Source organism: Poecilia latipinna, unplaced genomic scaffold, assembly GCF_001443285.1.
Source record: "Poecilia latipinna isolate Pla-1442-1.1 unplaced genomic scaffold, P_latipinna-1.0 Scaffold687, whole genome shotgun sequence".
NCBI lineage: Eukaryota > Metazoa > Chordata > Actinopteri > Cyprinodontiformes > Poeciliidae > Poecilia > Poecilia latipinna.
Genome location: NW_015113303.1, coordinates 209,955 through 225,609, shown reverse-complemented (window position 1 = coordinate 225,609; position 15,655 = coordinate 209,955). Strand labels below are relative to the sequence as shown.

At 40.1% G+C, this 15,655-nt stretch overlaps 1 protein-coding gene across 6 annotated transcripts in view; it reads left to right on the top strand.

The window, feature by feature from the left end:
* Positions 1–15,449, top strand: part of ttll7 (tubulin tyrosine ligase-like family, member 7) — a 73,108-nt gene extending 57,659 nt beyond the window's left edge. For 2 of the 6 annotated variants that reach the window (XM_015044691.1, XM_015044696.1), the window contains 4 exons: positions 3,008–3,181; positions 6,120–6,226; positions 10,650–10,754; positions 13,656–13,743. In XM_015044691.1, the coding sequence (XP_014900177.1) occupies positions 3,008–3,181; positions 6,120–6,226; positions 10,650–10,732 (364 nt within the window). In that variant the 3' untranslated portion in view covers positions 10,733–10,754; positions 13,656–13,743. Of the gene's footprint in view, positions 1–3,007; positions 3,182–6,119; positions 9,733–10,649; positions 10,755–11,243; positions 11,374–13,655 lie in introns of those variants that run through there. The other 4 variants (XR_001426456.1, XM_015044695.1, XM_015044694.1 and 1 more) reach the window with 4 other exon arrangements.
* The last annotated feature ends 206 nt before the right edge of the window (positions 15,450–15,655 follow it).

Sequence of the window (15,655 nt, the reverse complement as noted above, 5' to 3'; positions counted from 1 at the left end):
AAGCCCTTCAATGATTTGCTTTGAATTCATCACACTGTAAAAAAAAATAATCTATTTTTAATTCCTGTACTTTTATTCAATAGGAGGAAAGAAATTCCTTCGTCATGAGATATTTTTCTACCTGAAATCATGACACTTAGTTTTCTCCTAATTTGTCTCGTACCCTTTGTTTTTTTTTTAGATGCTCCACAGTCTAGAGTACTCTCTTTTCAGCTCACTTCGCAAATGTTCTCCATGATTTGGGCCTGCGGCTGGCATGTTCAGGAGAAAACAAATGTTGATTTTGTGTCTGGTGAACCATTGTCGTTTTGGGTCTTTCATGTAATCTCGCTGAAAGACCCAGTGATAACCTGTTTTCAGAATTCTATGAGAGGCCAACACATTTTACTTTAAAGTGTTCCTGGGTTTACAATAAGAGTTTATGATGCCATGCACTCTGACAAGGCGCCCAGGCTCTTTGGAAGTGAGACAATCCCACATCATTACAGATCCTCCACCATGCTTAACAGAAACATATTCATCACTTGTTTCACTCCAGAATCTCCTGCAGTATTTCTTGCTGAAAACTTTGATGTCATTTGATCAAAGCAAACGGTTCCGATTAAAATTACAGTAGCACATTAACAATGCATGGTAGGACAGAATGAGCGTTTTCCTGACATGCCTCTTGAATATTCAGTTGACTTGTAATCTTTTTCGTTTTTTGCATTTAACCTTCATTTAATCGAGTTAAGAACAAAATAACAACCTGGTGGAAAAGTGTGTAATGATTGTTATGGAGACTTGGTCCTCAAAAAGCCAGTCTTTGCTGCCAGGAGCTTTGAATATTTTATACTCCTCTTGTTTTTCTCATCACTTTGGGTGGAAAGAAAGTCGACTTTTTGTCCAGCCTTGCTCGTCACAGGTCCAGTTGTTTTAAACTTTTTAGTAGACACTGAGGCTTTACTTATGGGCAACCATTTTCTTGTTGCTTACTTGCTTATAAAGATAAGACACATCTGCATTATTTGAATGGCATGTTCTCTGGTTTTACCAATTTAACACTAGCTAAGAGAAATTAGTCTTTTTGTCACGTCAGAGTCATATAGAAAGAGCAAAAGATAAACAAAAAAAAAAAAGTTCAACATTCTGATAAACTTTAAAAAATTTTAAGTATCAATCACAAAAACTCTTGAGTTATATTTATTTTTCCAGAATAAGTATAAAATGATTTCGACATGAGATGAAGTGGGATGTACTTGTCGCAAAATCAAACAGACAAAAAAGAAGAAAAAGTATCACAAACCACGAATGAATTTGAATCGCTTGCAGTCAACAGAAACAAGTGTTTGCACTCCAAGCCAATTACTACTTCATTCATTGCATCACTCCTCCATCTCCATAACTAGAGGCTCATGCACTGCCTAGGTTCCCCATGCCTGTGAGCCCTCCATTCATCAATAAACCAGTTTTTACTGACAGCAGGGACAATTTGGCATTTCCAGTCAGTCTGACTTCAGAAAAAAAAATGTACAGGCTGAAAGATGGAGATGTGGAGTGACTGACAGATCAAGCAGACCCCACTGCACTTTCTCCACTTAAACCGGGCCTAATCAGGGCTTATTCACAGGTGAGAGCAGGGAGAAAGAGAAAGGGAGGAACGGAATCGGGTGGGAGGTGAATGAAGGCCTCTTTAGTTCAGGCTGTTATCTGACAGTCTGAAGTCTTCTTGTGGTTTATTTTTTTTTTAAGTAATATTTACTTTAAATTCAAAGAGAAGTTCCCTTTTTCCCCCACAAGTGATACATTTCAGTAGTTGTTTTTCTAAAAAAAAAAAAACAAATAGAAAAAAAACACTTTACATCGAGATCAGTTGGGGTTTGTCCCGTAACTAAAGTCTTACAAGCATTAATCAGACAACAAGCGGAAAGATTCAGACGTACCACCCCGACCTGCTGACAGCTGCTGAACTGCTGGCTTTTCATCTCCTTTGAGATAAAGGTGTGACCTTCTCACATCTCCTAGTCTCCATATCATTTACAGTTCAGTTGTTCGGCGGCGTGTTCCCCCTGGCACAGAGGGCTCAGGGGGGGTAACTCGAGTCGCCATCCACAGCTCTCCACTTTGCTCTCCTGCTTCCATCAGAGTCCTAATTGAGGGCGAGTGTGGGAGGGAGAGAACAGGTGACCGAGATGAAGCGCTTGATAAGAGTAGGGACAGTCAAAGACTAACTTAGTGACTGAGAGAATTTGGAAAGTGATTGAAAAGGAGAATTTGTTTGAAATGGCAGGGATTGGGTGGAGGGACATTAGCCTGCAAGGATTAGTTTAGCCAAGGCTGCATCCCACCCCCCTCGTTTTATCTTTGTCTGATCACAGCGTGGTCTTGGATGATACAGCTAGCTCTGTAGCCTATCGCCTGGCCTCCTCCTTTCAACGTGGCACGTTCTAACATGGATGAACCCAACAGGGAGCCCCGTATCACGCAGAGACAGTGAGGCGGTTACTGCTCCAAAAGCACCCTCTAAATCCAGGGTGAAGACCCCCTCCTTGCTCCTCTCTGTCTCTTGTTTGATATTTTATCTGAGGGACTTAACAACAATCAAACGGCCCAGCAGCTATTGTGGGAAATGAATTCAGCAGGCTTTAAGAAAGGACTTAGGAAGAGGAGAATGGAAACACAGAGTTCTGAACCCTTTCAGAGGAAGCACGTCCCACCTCCCAAGGAGCAAAGAGGGGAAGACATCAAAACTTCCCCCCCGGGGTTGTCTGTCTCAGTTCTTGAAACTCTCTCCCAGTCAGGGGTATGTATAGGATTGTTAGGAGGGTTAACTGTACTTGGATTTGTTTCATCCCTCCTCCGGGTTTAACCCCATGCCGGTAGATTTCAGAGTGTATGCAGATGTGTTTGCACTCATCAACAGGGAAAAGGTTACGCTGTGGTCATAATGCATACATAATTAACTTGTAAGCGAGGCTTCCTGGTGATGTTTATTACTCGTGTGCTAACTGGGCTCTCTGCTCTTCAGCTCGTCGTGGGAGATCATCTTCAGCAAGAGCAGTGATGCGGTGTCGCCCCAGGAGCTGCAGTGCTGTCGCCGACTCGTCCAGCTGTGCCGGGACTGCCTGCTAGTCGTTTACAAGTTTGTCTCAGAGTCACGTGGCACTTTGACAAGCTTCAGTCCTGATTGGGATGATACAAGGTAAAAAGTGGGTTCAAATGTTTCGATTCCTTGGACTTTGACAGTCTTTCTGGATTATTCTGCTGCAGTACAGATTTGAAAGACGTGCGAGTCACACAGGGCTTTTGAAGGAAGGCACATTCATCTGTGTAACCTTGTTTATATACAAGGCTATTCAAAATGCTTTACAAAAGCTACTTAAAAATCATAAAAATAAGAAATATGCCTAATGAAGCAATAATATGCAAGTAAAAATGTTCAGTTTTGGTCTTGAGAATTCATATGATATAATATATATATATATATATATATATATATATATATATATATATATATATATATATATATATATATATATATAATTTATTTATTTATTTATTTCATACCTACCCAGTAATTTTGAGATGCATTTACATTACCTTGCAAAAGTATTCTACTCCTTTTTGTCACATTACAACCACAAACCTCATTGTTAAATTTTATAAGATAGAGCAACACAAAGTAGTTCATTATTGTAAAATGGAAAGGAGGATAGAATGCTACGTGGCTTGCAATAATTTTTGAATCATAAAATAAATATATTTATATTAAAAAATGTCTTGCATTTGTTTCCAGCCTCTTTACTCTGACACCTTTAAATAGGTGCAGCAAGGTGCTTTCAGAAGGCAGCCAATTAATAAATACAGTCCATTTCTGCATAATTTAGTCTCAGTATAAATGCAGTTACTCTGTACAGGCCTCAGAGGGTTTTTTTTTAAAGATCATTATTCAACAATCAAGATCATAAAGCTCAAGGAACACAGCAGACAAGTCAGGGAGAAACTTGTGGAGAAGATTAAAGCCAGGTTATAAAACAAAATCCCAAAATTTGAACATTTTGTAAAGCTGTGTTCAGTTCTCTTATCTAAAGAATGGAAAGTGTATGACACAGCTACAAACCTATAAAAACATGTCAGAGTGCTTAAAGAGACATGACAACCAAGGAGATTCTCAGAGATCCACACCTCAGGTGGTCAAATCTGTTAATAGGGCAACTATTGGTCAGGCACTCCAATCTATTTTCTAAAAGACAACCATAACAAATCCTGTTTGCAGGTTATGGCAAGTAGGGAAACGGCAAAGCTGTGCAATGTGGAGAATTTATCAGTTCTTCATGCTACGTAAGGTTGAAGAAGAGTCAGTGAGTTAAATTCATGAATTCCATTTATTAATACCAAAATACATCTGGTCCATAGTTCATGCTATTCTTAAGGGCTAGCAGAATAAAATGGCAAACAAGAACACTTTGTGATCTCCATTGTCTAAGCTGCGCCCTAAAGAGGGCGTTCCCTAGTGCGTTACATCCTCTAAGTACAGTGTCTTAACATGTCATTTCCTTTACAGCTATTTATTCTCAACAAGCTCTAATCAGATGGGACCACATTTGTCCTTTTTTGGTCAACATTCAAAACAATGGGAAACATGACATCACAAGAAAATTAATAAAAAACATTAAAAAAAAAATAAAAAAATACTTAAACAATCACGTATGAAATACATTGAAGCTTAGGGATTGTAATGTGACAAAATGTGAAAAGGCTCAAGGGGGATTAGTGCTGTCATTCTCTGTCTTGAATCCAGCTGAGCCAGATCCTCTAAACTTGCATTTTTGAGACTGAATAAACACTAAAGTCATTGTTTTTATTACAACATCCAGTTGGAAGACGCCCTGACTTCCATCCTTACTTAAAACTACTTAATGTGAAGATCACGGTGTTTTAGTTTACAAACAAAGTGAAATAAAGAGAATGAACAGAAATATAGATGTAAAATATACAAATCAGTCAGTGTTATTGGCATTGATCAGGTCACAATAATCCAATGTTGGGTGTCTGCATTTACAAGCCCCCCCACCACGGCCCAAAACGACATGACATCACAAGAAAATTCCCAGATGTCCTGTGTCCAGCTCATTATGCAGTATCTTGCAGGTGGTTTCAATGCTCTGGCTGATTGCTGCAACGCCGTGAACAATTTAAAAACGTAGTAAAAAATAAATCAGACAATAAACACAACACAGAGGCAATGAATGAAGCCTGCTGCAGTGCTGAACATGTGTAAAGATAACAACCTTGATGAATATTTATTTTGGTGTTTTAATCTGATATTTAGGTCAAAGTGGAGTGTTAATCAAAGCAGCCTAAAGCCCCACAAGTGCCAAGTAATAAATTCCCTTTGGAAGGCACTGACAAACACCGCGTTACGATACAGCTATCATCATTAAACCTCTTTCAGGAAACATTTCCGCTTACCCCACCCCCCCCTTCTGCGGAGCCTTGCAGCCATCATCTTCTTCATGCAACCCCCGATAAAACAAACAAGCAAAAATCAGCCTCATTCTATTTTTAACGCAGATCGCCACAGGGAACAGCGGCTCAGGTCTGGAATGAGTGAACTTTTAAATCACACATGCTGTGGGCCCGTCAGACTCGGGAGCCGAGTTGGGAGCAGGGAGAGAGAGGGATCGTGCCGTTAACAGGAAATAATGGCCCACAGATTAGCGCTCAGGTTAGCCCGGGGCCCCTGGAGGCCTTCTTAATTCAATTAGAGCCCAGATGAGTCTGAGCAGCAAATGACCTTACGAGAGAGAGCTTTTTTTTTTTTTTTTTTCCTGCGGCCTCACTTTACATGATTCATAAGCCTTGCACATATTTTAACAAGCTATCACTTTGCTTCTAGTGTATAAAAACCTTAGCTGTTAAAAGGTATGTGGTGTTTTTTATGCTTTATCTCTTGTGACGTTCTTTTATAATTTGCCTGAACTGATTTTCGAGTACGTGAATGCAAATATGTTCTCTATTTGATCTGATCATTCTCAGTACCACATGTTTGCTGAAGGTATCCTTTCGGATAGCTTTAGGCTTGCATTTGTCTGTCTTTCCTTATTTCCTCTGTCTATATATCTTTGTATAAAAAAAAGCTTTCCATTCGCTGCTGGACCAACCTCCACCCATGGCTCCCCTCCTGCTGCTGTCGCTGCTGCTTCCTCTACCTCCTCTTCTTCCGTCTCTTCGCCCCTCAACTCAGGTCTCTGCTTGGTTTAGTTCCACCCCCCCTCATCCTGCAACAATGCCTCTTCTCACTGCTTTCTGTCGGTGCCACCACTTCAACATTTCAATGAAGGCCTGATCAAACTTGCCCGAAGATGGTTGCTTTGGCTGCAGAACCAACAGTCTGGCATGATGTCCTTCTCCTTCTCTCATTAGCCAAAAAAAAAAAAAAAAAAGTCCATATTGAGATTATAATAGCATAATGAGACAGTTTAATGATTGCACTGTTTTCCCCAAATTTGTCACTCTGTGTTGCAAGAGAAAAAAAAAAAATAAGGAGAAGAAATCACATTCAGACTGGAGCACTTTCAGTCGACACTGCAAACATTCAACCTGTTTGCAGCACAGCACTCGAGTGCCACCACGTCTTTAACACAATGTTTTAATCAAGAGCATCCTACTGTAGCCTGAGAACATTTGAAGTACAAGTGTCTCAGTGGGAACTGAGAGCTTCACCTGCACCGCATTTGTGCCATGATCAACCTAAGCACCGCTCTCTTCCCGTCACAGGTTGACAGGGGCAAAAAAAAAAAAAAAAAGTTTGGTTTATAACATGTGGTTTGCAGTTCCACAAGTGGCTCACATCTCTCCATCGGCATGCGAAGGGCCGCGCACAAGCCACTGCCGCCACTTCAGATGGCTGAGAAGCAATTAGAATTTTATTTTCCCATCGATGCATATGCATAACATGAAAGGCTAAACTGTGTGGATGTGAAAGTGTATGGGTGTGCATGCTCATGTCCTGTGCCGTGACCCGATAGCGGTCCCTCTCTCTAGACACTCAAGTTGACTTCTTTAGCTGTATTTACATCTGAAAGACCAAGTGGCGGTCTATATAAAAGCTCTGAAGTCATATTTTAGCTCAGTGCTGGCATTTTACTTACAGAAAATGTGGATTATAGGGACTGACCCTGTCTTTTACATTAAAATTACCCATGAACATGAATAGCCAAACATAAACCTCATCATGTACATGTGTAAGCTGTGTTTCTGAACCTACTTTAAAAAGGTAAACCTATACGTCAGTGGAAGTGCAATAAAACGCACGATGCTTTTGAAAGGCTGTTTTGCAGAAAATGGTAAAAGGACACAGATGTTTTTCATTTCCATATGAATTACCTTTCAGTTTCCCCAGCCCTCAACATGATCATATACAAAGAAGCACTGGTTTGCCTTAGAAGACAGCAACCTTCAGGGCTGTGAAATGAAGCCAGATGGCTCGAGCAGTGAGCAGGTTTCATAAACGGCATATTTTAATGCCAAACTTTCAATAACCAGAAGCAGTGGCTCAAGTCTGAGGTAAATATTCAAATTCATCACAAAGGTGGCATTTTTCTTATTTTCTTTTTTAAATAACTCTCAAGTTAAAACTGAATTTTGAGAAAGTTGCACCTAATGAAACTTTTGTTGGCGAGACTGACAGGTGGATTCTATTACTGCTGTCTATTAAGTGCTCACAACCCACACAGAGTGCAAAGATCAGAACCTTAGATAGCAGTAGAAAAGCCCAGGGTGACACCCTCTATTATTTTGAGTAAATAGCAAAACCCTAAGGTACAGTGCAGCAGATTTACAGTACCGTACACCTTACAAAAACAGGATGAAGTGTGTGTTTAGGTATATGGCTCAACTTACCCCATACACACGGTAAGTTTTGCCATGAGACACCATTTTTTGGACAGGCTATAATATCAAAACAGTTATATCCACATTTGTTCTGATTATTTGAAGGAATGCACAATATTCTGAAATATATGCAGATATGCAAGTTTGCAATCAAACTAAGGTTGCCTTGATGTAGTGATCCTTAATACGAAAAATGACTCATCTTACCCCAATCTCCCCTACTGAGGTATTAAATCCCTTACACTATGATACCACTATATACCAACCAATTTCCTTCAAAATTCCACCTGTGTGTAATCTTAGAAAATAAACACAACAGATAAGTTTAATGCAGCTTTAAACTACATCTAAATCCCTAGCTTTGAATTTCTCACAAAGCACTGTCCATTCTATCGCTCAAAATAGGAAATCGCTGCAAATCTACCAAGTCACAACTGTTTACCTAAACTAAAAGGCCAGACAAACAGAGAACCAGACAAGAGGCCAATCCACAACTCAAGCGTGAAAATTCCTGGACAGGACTACTAACCACAAATCTGGCCTCTATGAACGATAGTCAGGAAGACGTCTTTGCTAGACGAAAGAAGTCCCATTTTAAATTTTACACCATTCAGCTATCGAACACAGCAAAAACATGGTATAAAATGGAATGTGGCGAACACATTCCCCAATTCAATTAATGTTGGCAGCAAAATTAATGTTCTGCAAAATGATGTTAAATCTCTGTAAAATCTGACTGAACTTGAAATCCAAGGGGAATGAATACTTTTACTGGGCAGTGTTGACTACTTGATTTCTTTAAAATCATCTTTTCCCTCATGTATCCAATGTGTAAACAGATTAGGTCTCCTCTTTGCAGCATTCCATGTGGATCAAAGTTCGTCTATTACTTGGGATCCGCCGGGTTTCTGTCACTGACCACACCTGTCTGCTCCTGTTCAAACACATCCCTTCTGTGTGAAGAGCTCTGATCAAGTGTGTCAAAACCCTCATGAGCTGGAGGACCCTCAGTGGGCCTGTGTGGGCTGATGAGAGGAAGTAGCCAAATAGCCTTACTAATGACTTTCTTGTTAAGCCTGGAATTACTGGCAATACCAAAAGACTTCATTTTCTCATGATGACAAAAGTTTCAAATTCTATTAACTTTCATTTGTCTGAAAAGTGTGGCAGTAATTAGAGCTAATTGAGGTGTTGAGCTCAATGTGGGCAGCGAATAACCTTTGAGACGCCGAAGCCTCTTGGTTGATGATTGCGTCAGCTGTCGTTGCAGTCTCCGCGTCCATCCTTAGTCATGATATGTTGTTTTCTCTGGCCTTCTCATAATGCGCCATGGCATTCACGTCCCAATGGATGACTGTAGACTGGCCTGTCAGGAGATACAGTAGTTTATAGCAACTTTGCATCCGTTAGTCGCAGCTCATGTCTCTGTTGATGGATTTAAGCAAAAGCTCAAGTGCATGAACAAGCCTCCCCCTCTGGCCGTCTTTGTGATCAAAAGGAGGACGAACCTGGAAGATGCCGAACGAGGGTCCAATTAAATGTAGCCTGCAGAGACAGCAGCCGCTTGGACGTGAGAGGCGCTCTGCCTTCCCCACATCTCACCACTGCCAGAGTGATTCTTTTTATGAGCTGAATATTCTCAAAGTGAATTGCAGAGGAGCTGCAAAGAACACACACTCAGCCCGACATGAATGTTCAATATTTTTCTTTCTTTTTTCCTTTGCCATGCTGACTTTGGGGGAAGCGACAGAACGCATGGAGCTGAGCAATGGGAAAACAAACAAATAAAACAAGGCAAAAATCAAGTTCATTTGTAATGTTTAAATCTTTGTATGAAATCATTTGTTGCAGAGTAAATAAACAACAAAAAACCCTGCATTTTAGGCTGCATAACAGATGTATGAAAGGCTGAAAGCAGAACTTCCCCACCTCTCGGAGGCTGAAGTGCAGAACTTTTAGAACAAGTGTCACACTGAGCCATTGTTCACCCAGTCCAGGAGTAGATGAAGACTCTGTGCTTCAGGGATCCATACAACCCACTTGAAGCTGTTTCAAGGACACTCTCATTGGACTAAATCAATTTAATATGAATCCCCTCCTAACTCTCTTGGGTTTGAGGCTCTGTTGATACGAATGCCCTCAGCGACATTTTTCTTTTCTTTTTTTTATTTCTTTTTCTTCTTCTTCTCCTTTCCAGTCGACTTAGGGAGAAGCTGCTCAGCTAATTTGTCCAAGAGCTATTTCACAAGAAACGAGAGCTGTCAGAGAAAAATGTGCTATCGCTACACATGGTTTAAAGAAGATATTATTCCTCCACTCTAATCCTCAGCCCCAATGGGTTCCTTTTGATTAGATTGTCACATCTTAAACACTTCCACAGGGAGCTCCTTCTCGTGACCATTGTACTTGTTTAACTAAACGAGCATTAGATGTATTTTTTATTAAATAAAGATCCTCACTGAAGATGTAAAAAATAGGGTCACTGAATGTATAATTCAATGATATAAGTTTGCTGGAAAAGCCTGTAAATTTAAATCACTGCTCAGACTTATCAGAGTGGAATTTTAAAACTCTCCATCTCATGTGTTTTAAGTAAGTACCCCGGCATTTGCCTAAGCTTCCGTTAACCCTGCCCAGCATTTGACATTGGTTGCTTTAAATGAGTATCCAACTCATTTAAAGCAACCAAGGCAGACGGTGGAAGGGTCCAGAACCTCCCCCACCTCCCACAACTCCTTGACTCTATCTGAACCTGACACTGGTTTCATTCTCAGGTACTGGAACGCTGTTAGCAGGAGCTGCCTCACTGCTCTGTCTCGGTGGAAGGTGTCATAAAAAAGTCTTAGAAAGGTACTGACGTCTGTGCCTCGGAACAATAGGTGAGGATTTTCTGTTCCTGATACTAGAAACTTTAAGGGTCAAATTATAGAAAAACTAAAAGTAAACTGCCCCAAAGGTCAGCAATGGGTCACAATGCATTACTCCTGCAGCTTATGTACAGTAGATCAACAGTTTCTAGCTCTGTTTTTGCTCTCTATATTTGGCATTCGTCCATTTTAGTTACTTAGTTTATTTGCAGAGGACTATTTATTTTGAGGGATTTGAATTTATTTAACACCACGTTTGAAAAAGCATTTGCCACTGTCATTAATTTTTGGCACATTTAAATGTTTTAGATCATCAACCAAATTTTTATATCAAGGGAAAGATTTCCTGTTAGTTTTGTAGAAGACAATATTTTCAAATGTTGACTTAATTTATTAATGTCCCACGGTCTAAAGAGACAGAGTTCATTGAACCCTAAGAGCTTCTTACTTCTTGCATGCATGCTGCGGTGTTGCACTGACCCTGCGTGCTCTTTTTTCTAGGTTTATTTGTGTTGTTTCGGGAACTGATGGTCTGATGGAATACTTCCTCCCACGCCCCTGCTCTTGCCCTTGTCTGACCGTGACATCTGCTGCACTCCTCCTGAGCATTTGCTGCAAAGACCGCAGGAAGGTTGAGGGAAATAATGCTATTAAAGCCAAACTAGCCCAAAGCCAAAACATCATACCCCCATCTAAAAAATATCTACAACACACAAATACAAAGCCATTAACATGTCAGTGTGTTTACAAGTTCATGTCTAAGCCTTTTGTTCCTAAATGGAGCAGTGGAGAACCATGATAGGAGTTCCAAGCCTCCAAAAACTTCTCAGGATATAATGACAATTCACCCAGGAAGTCATAAAAAAAAAATCACATATTCTGTGACTAATGGTGATTCAACAATGGGAAACAAATTGAAGGACGTTGCTATGGTGCAGTGGTAAAGCAGTTGGCCCATATGCAAAGGCCTTTGTCTTTGACGCAGCCGTCATGGGTTCGAGTCCCAGCCCGATATTCTTTGTTGCATGTCTTTCCTCTCTCTCTCGACTTGCTTCCCTGTCTGACAACTGTCAAATTAAGGCCACTAGAACCGAACCAAGAAAACATAAAAAAAAAAAAAAAAAGATGGGCAAAAGAGCTTCAAGGTTAAAGACCCTGCTGGGGCTTTGCGGTGGGACAGGTGGTCGAGCATGCAACCCATATACAGAGGTGTTGGTATTCAATACAGCCGTCACAGGATCGCATTCCAGCCCAACGACCATTGCGGCACGTCTTCCCTTTCTCTCGCAACCTGCTTTCTTGACTGATTGCTCTCAAATAAAGGGCAAAGGAGATGATAAAGCACACAGAAAGGTTAAAGCCCCTCCTGGCCAAAGCACAACAGCCTGTGTGATCCTGGAAACATTTAGTAACATTCTCTTGACCGAAAAGACAAAAATGGAACATTTTATGGAAACCGTTTGCTGTTTTACGTGCGACGTCAAACTAGGGCTACATTCACACAGCAGGCGAATGCGACCCAAATCTGATTTGCTTGCCCATATGTGACCTATATTCGACTTTTTTCATGACAGTGTGCTCGGTCTAATTCCGACCTTTTCACGCCCACCAAAAAATCTGATTGTGCCATACTTATCCTAATGTTTTCAAATCATCTGCAGTCTGAATGGTCCTGTCTCATTTTATGTAATTAATATGAGACGAGCATCATCTTTTGACACCAGTGGAAGCCAGACGCAATACATCTATACGCAAAAAATGGTTGAATTTTTAGCACATCACATCGCAGTCCCATTACTCCTGGCTTTAATTACATATCCAAACAAACTTTCACAACAAAAGTTGCACAGTCTGCTGCTGTGTGACGTCAGCATTCCTCTTCTGATTATAATATATATATATATTTCAACCAAAAAAATCAAAAACAAGGTACTGTTAGTATGATAGTCTGTGTCTCCCGTGTTTCTTCAGGACCTGAATGAATTGCTGTAATAGAACCACATATCTGCATTCTACCAGAAACATAAACCCAAAAGGAGAAGGACTGGTTCTCAACTCTAGCAACCTTGACATACACGGAAGGACAATAATCCAATGCACAGCACCATCTCCAAATGAAAGCAAAATGAAGGTTTTGGAATGTCCTAATCAAAGCTGAGACTTTAATTCAAACAGTATGCCAATGCAGGATCTTGAACATGAACTGGTCATTTATGTTAAGAAAATATGCATATTTGCAAATGCTTGATTACATTTGTTGCCTCCATGGCAACCAGTTATTAGGTTTAGGGATCAATTACTTATCCACACAAGGATATCTTGATTTGGATAGTTCCCCCCCCTACTAAACAAAATCACTATGTGAAGATGCTTTTTTGTTAACTCAGGTTATCTTTGTCTGATATTAAAACTTATTTGATGATCTAAACAATTACATGTGCCAAAATAAAAGTAAATTAAAGTCAACAACAAAAAGGAAAAAACAAAGGAATCTGTAAGGCATGAAACACATTTTGCTGCACTGTACATGAAAAAAGAAAAATCAACATTATCTGGTATTATTAGAAAAAAAATATTTTGTGGTAATGGTAACTCATGTTATATGTCTTTCATGAAATGTCTGTGATTATGTGGATCGCTCTCTTTAAGTTCTAGGTTTTCTTTTTCTTTTTTTCCTTTTTTCAAGCTAAGAGGTGTCATAATATCCTGACTTCCCCTCGCCATTATTAGAGCTGAGCTGTGCAAATGAAGATGGCCATAAAGATCAATGTATGAAAAGTGGGCAATATGCCGTCTCTGCGCCTATCAAAGCGCCCCGACCTCTAAATTGTGACCTTTGCGGGACTAATCCTCTCATTATGTTCATCCTCTTCTCCTAATCCCTCCATCCCTCGTTCGTGTCCGTCTGTCCAGGTGCCTGCTGCCAGTGACCTCCCAGTTCATCATGAAGTGGCCTTCGTCCAGCTTTGGCCGCGCCTCCACGGCCATGCCACGCTCCCGCAGCCTTTACGCCGCCAGGATGGACCACTTCTGAGGTCACCGTGGCAAGCCTGGCTGCCGAAACCTCGCCTTTTGACCTCAACCTCCCCCCCACCTCCCACCCCTTCCATGACTCCCACCCAAGCCAAACTCAGATCTTAGTAATCCCAGTATGGATGTGAATTTGAGGCAGCTCTGGACACTGGATGGGGTCTCAACCCATCCCAATCGCCTTGTGGAAGATCCAAAAAAAGAAAAAAAAAAAATGCGGGATGATTTGGGATTACTGTAGAGTGTTTTAGTTTTGTTTATCTTCTTCAGACCAGCTAACCATTCCCTGTATCCCTCTCCTCAGCACCAGTAATAACAGAAGGCGGCTTCACTCTTCTGTCTTCATTGTAACTGCTGTATTATATTTCACTGTACAGTTTCAAGTCATGGTACTGTAAAAGGAAGAATTAACAATGAATAAACAATGCAAGATTTATTTATTTATGTAACTATTTATTTTGTAAGGTATTTCACAAATGCAGTGAGCTCTGCTGCAGAATGCAGTCTGGGAATAACGTCAACAAAGCTTTGATTTATTTGAATACGTTGATGTAGAACGCTTATTGTTTGCTGTTCCTAATTAGTAATTTTATTTCTGTACTCGGATTATAATTTATTTCACAATTTATATCAGATGGTTTACGTTAATAACAGTCACTTTATGTTGTTTATCATGCAGCTCAAATTAATTAACTGGGAAAGAGGTGATGCGCAAAGAACTTGGTGTTTTGAATGCTAACGCTGTTTTGTTTCTACTTGTGTGAGATTAAGTGCAGCCCAATTAAAGCGGTTTGAATGTCAATGTAGTAAGCCAAGCCTTTTTGCCTCCTGGAACACAAGCTGGCTTTAAAGTCACGGCATGAAGAGCCAAACCTCACCGAGAGCACCCACTAGCTCCTCATATGCATTTTGCATAGTGTGTCACAGAGAGCGAAAGCGGCTGCACATTAGTAGAGAATGCATGCCTTTAGTCTCTTTAGATAGACAAAGGAGCTGCGTTTGGGATATACTTGAAGTTTTGTGTTGTCATTAATTATTCTGCTGTCGTGGGGAGGACGCTTCATTTTCACATTTGTTATCCCCAGTGCTGATGTTTTGAGGACAACAAGGATGTGCGTCACGATTCAGAGATTGTTTAACACGCCGAGTGACTAGACTCGTCAGCTCTCACTTACTGCACTGTAACGGGAGTGATTTATGCGGGAAGCAGCTGCAGCCTTTGTCCAAAAGCACGTGCCAGTGATTTCACAGATGTGTTCATATGTTGGATTTTATTTAGGCTAATATGTCTTGGCCCAATGTAGGACCTCATTTCTAGACCCTTTAAGTTAATAGATAGAAATATAATTAAATATGTTTAGGATTCTACCTTCAGTGTGTATGACTTATAAAAATAATAGTCTGTACTAAACAGTACAGTATGAATACTTTTAACCATTTTTACTTGTGTTTAGCAGCAATGCTGTTGCTGAAACTGCTAAAAACTGAAGTGTCCCCATTTTTTCCCCATCATGATACCATTTTTTTTTTTTTTAATTTTGCCTCATTTAATTTTGTGTTATTTATTAAAAGTAAAACTTTTTCATTGAATGTACAGGATTTTTAATTTTACATAGCAATAAGATGTTTAAACAATTTCATGCTCTGATTTATTGCTTTAATAAATTTGAAATCTTGCAACTAGAACTCTTTTTTTTCTCAATCTAACAATTTCATTGCATGCATTTACTAAAATGAATTCTGCTTTTGAAGTTCTAGATCATACATGCATTATTAACATTCTGGGACTGAAGTATTGTGGCCTCCACATTTATTTTCACCTCATGAAATGTTGCACACAAGCCTTGAAATAAATTATCGCAATGACTTAGTGACCTCAAAAA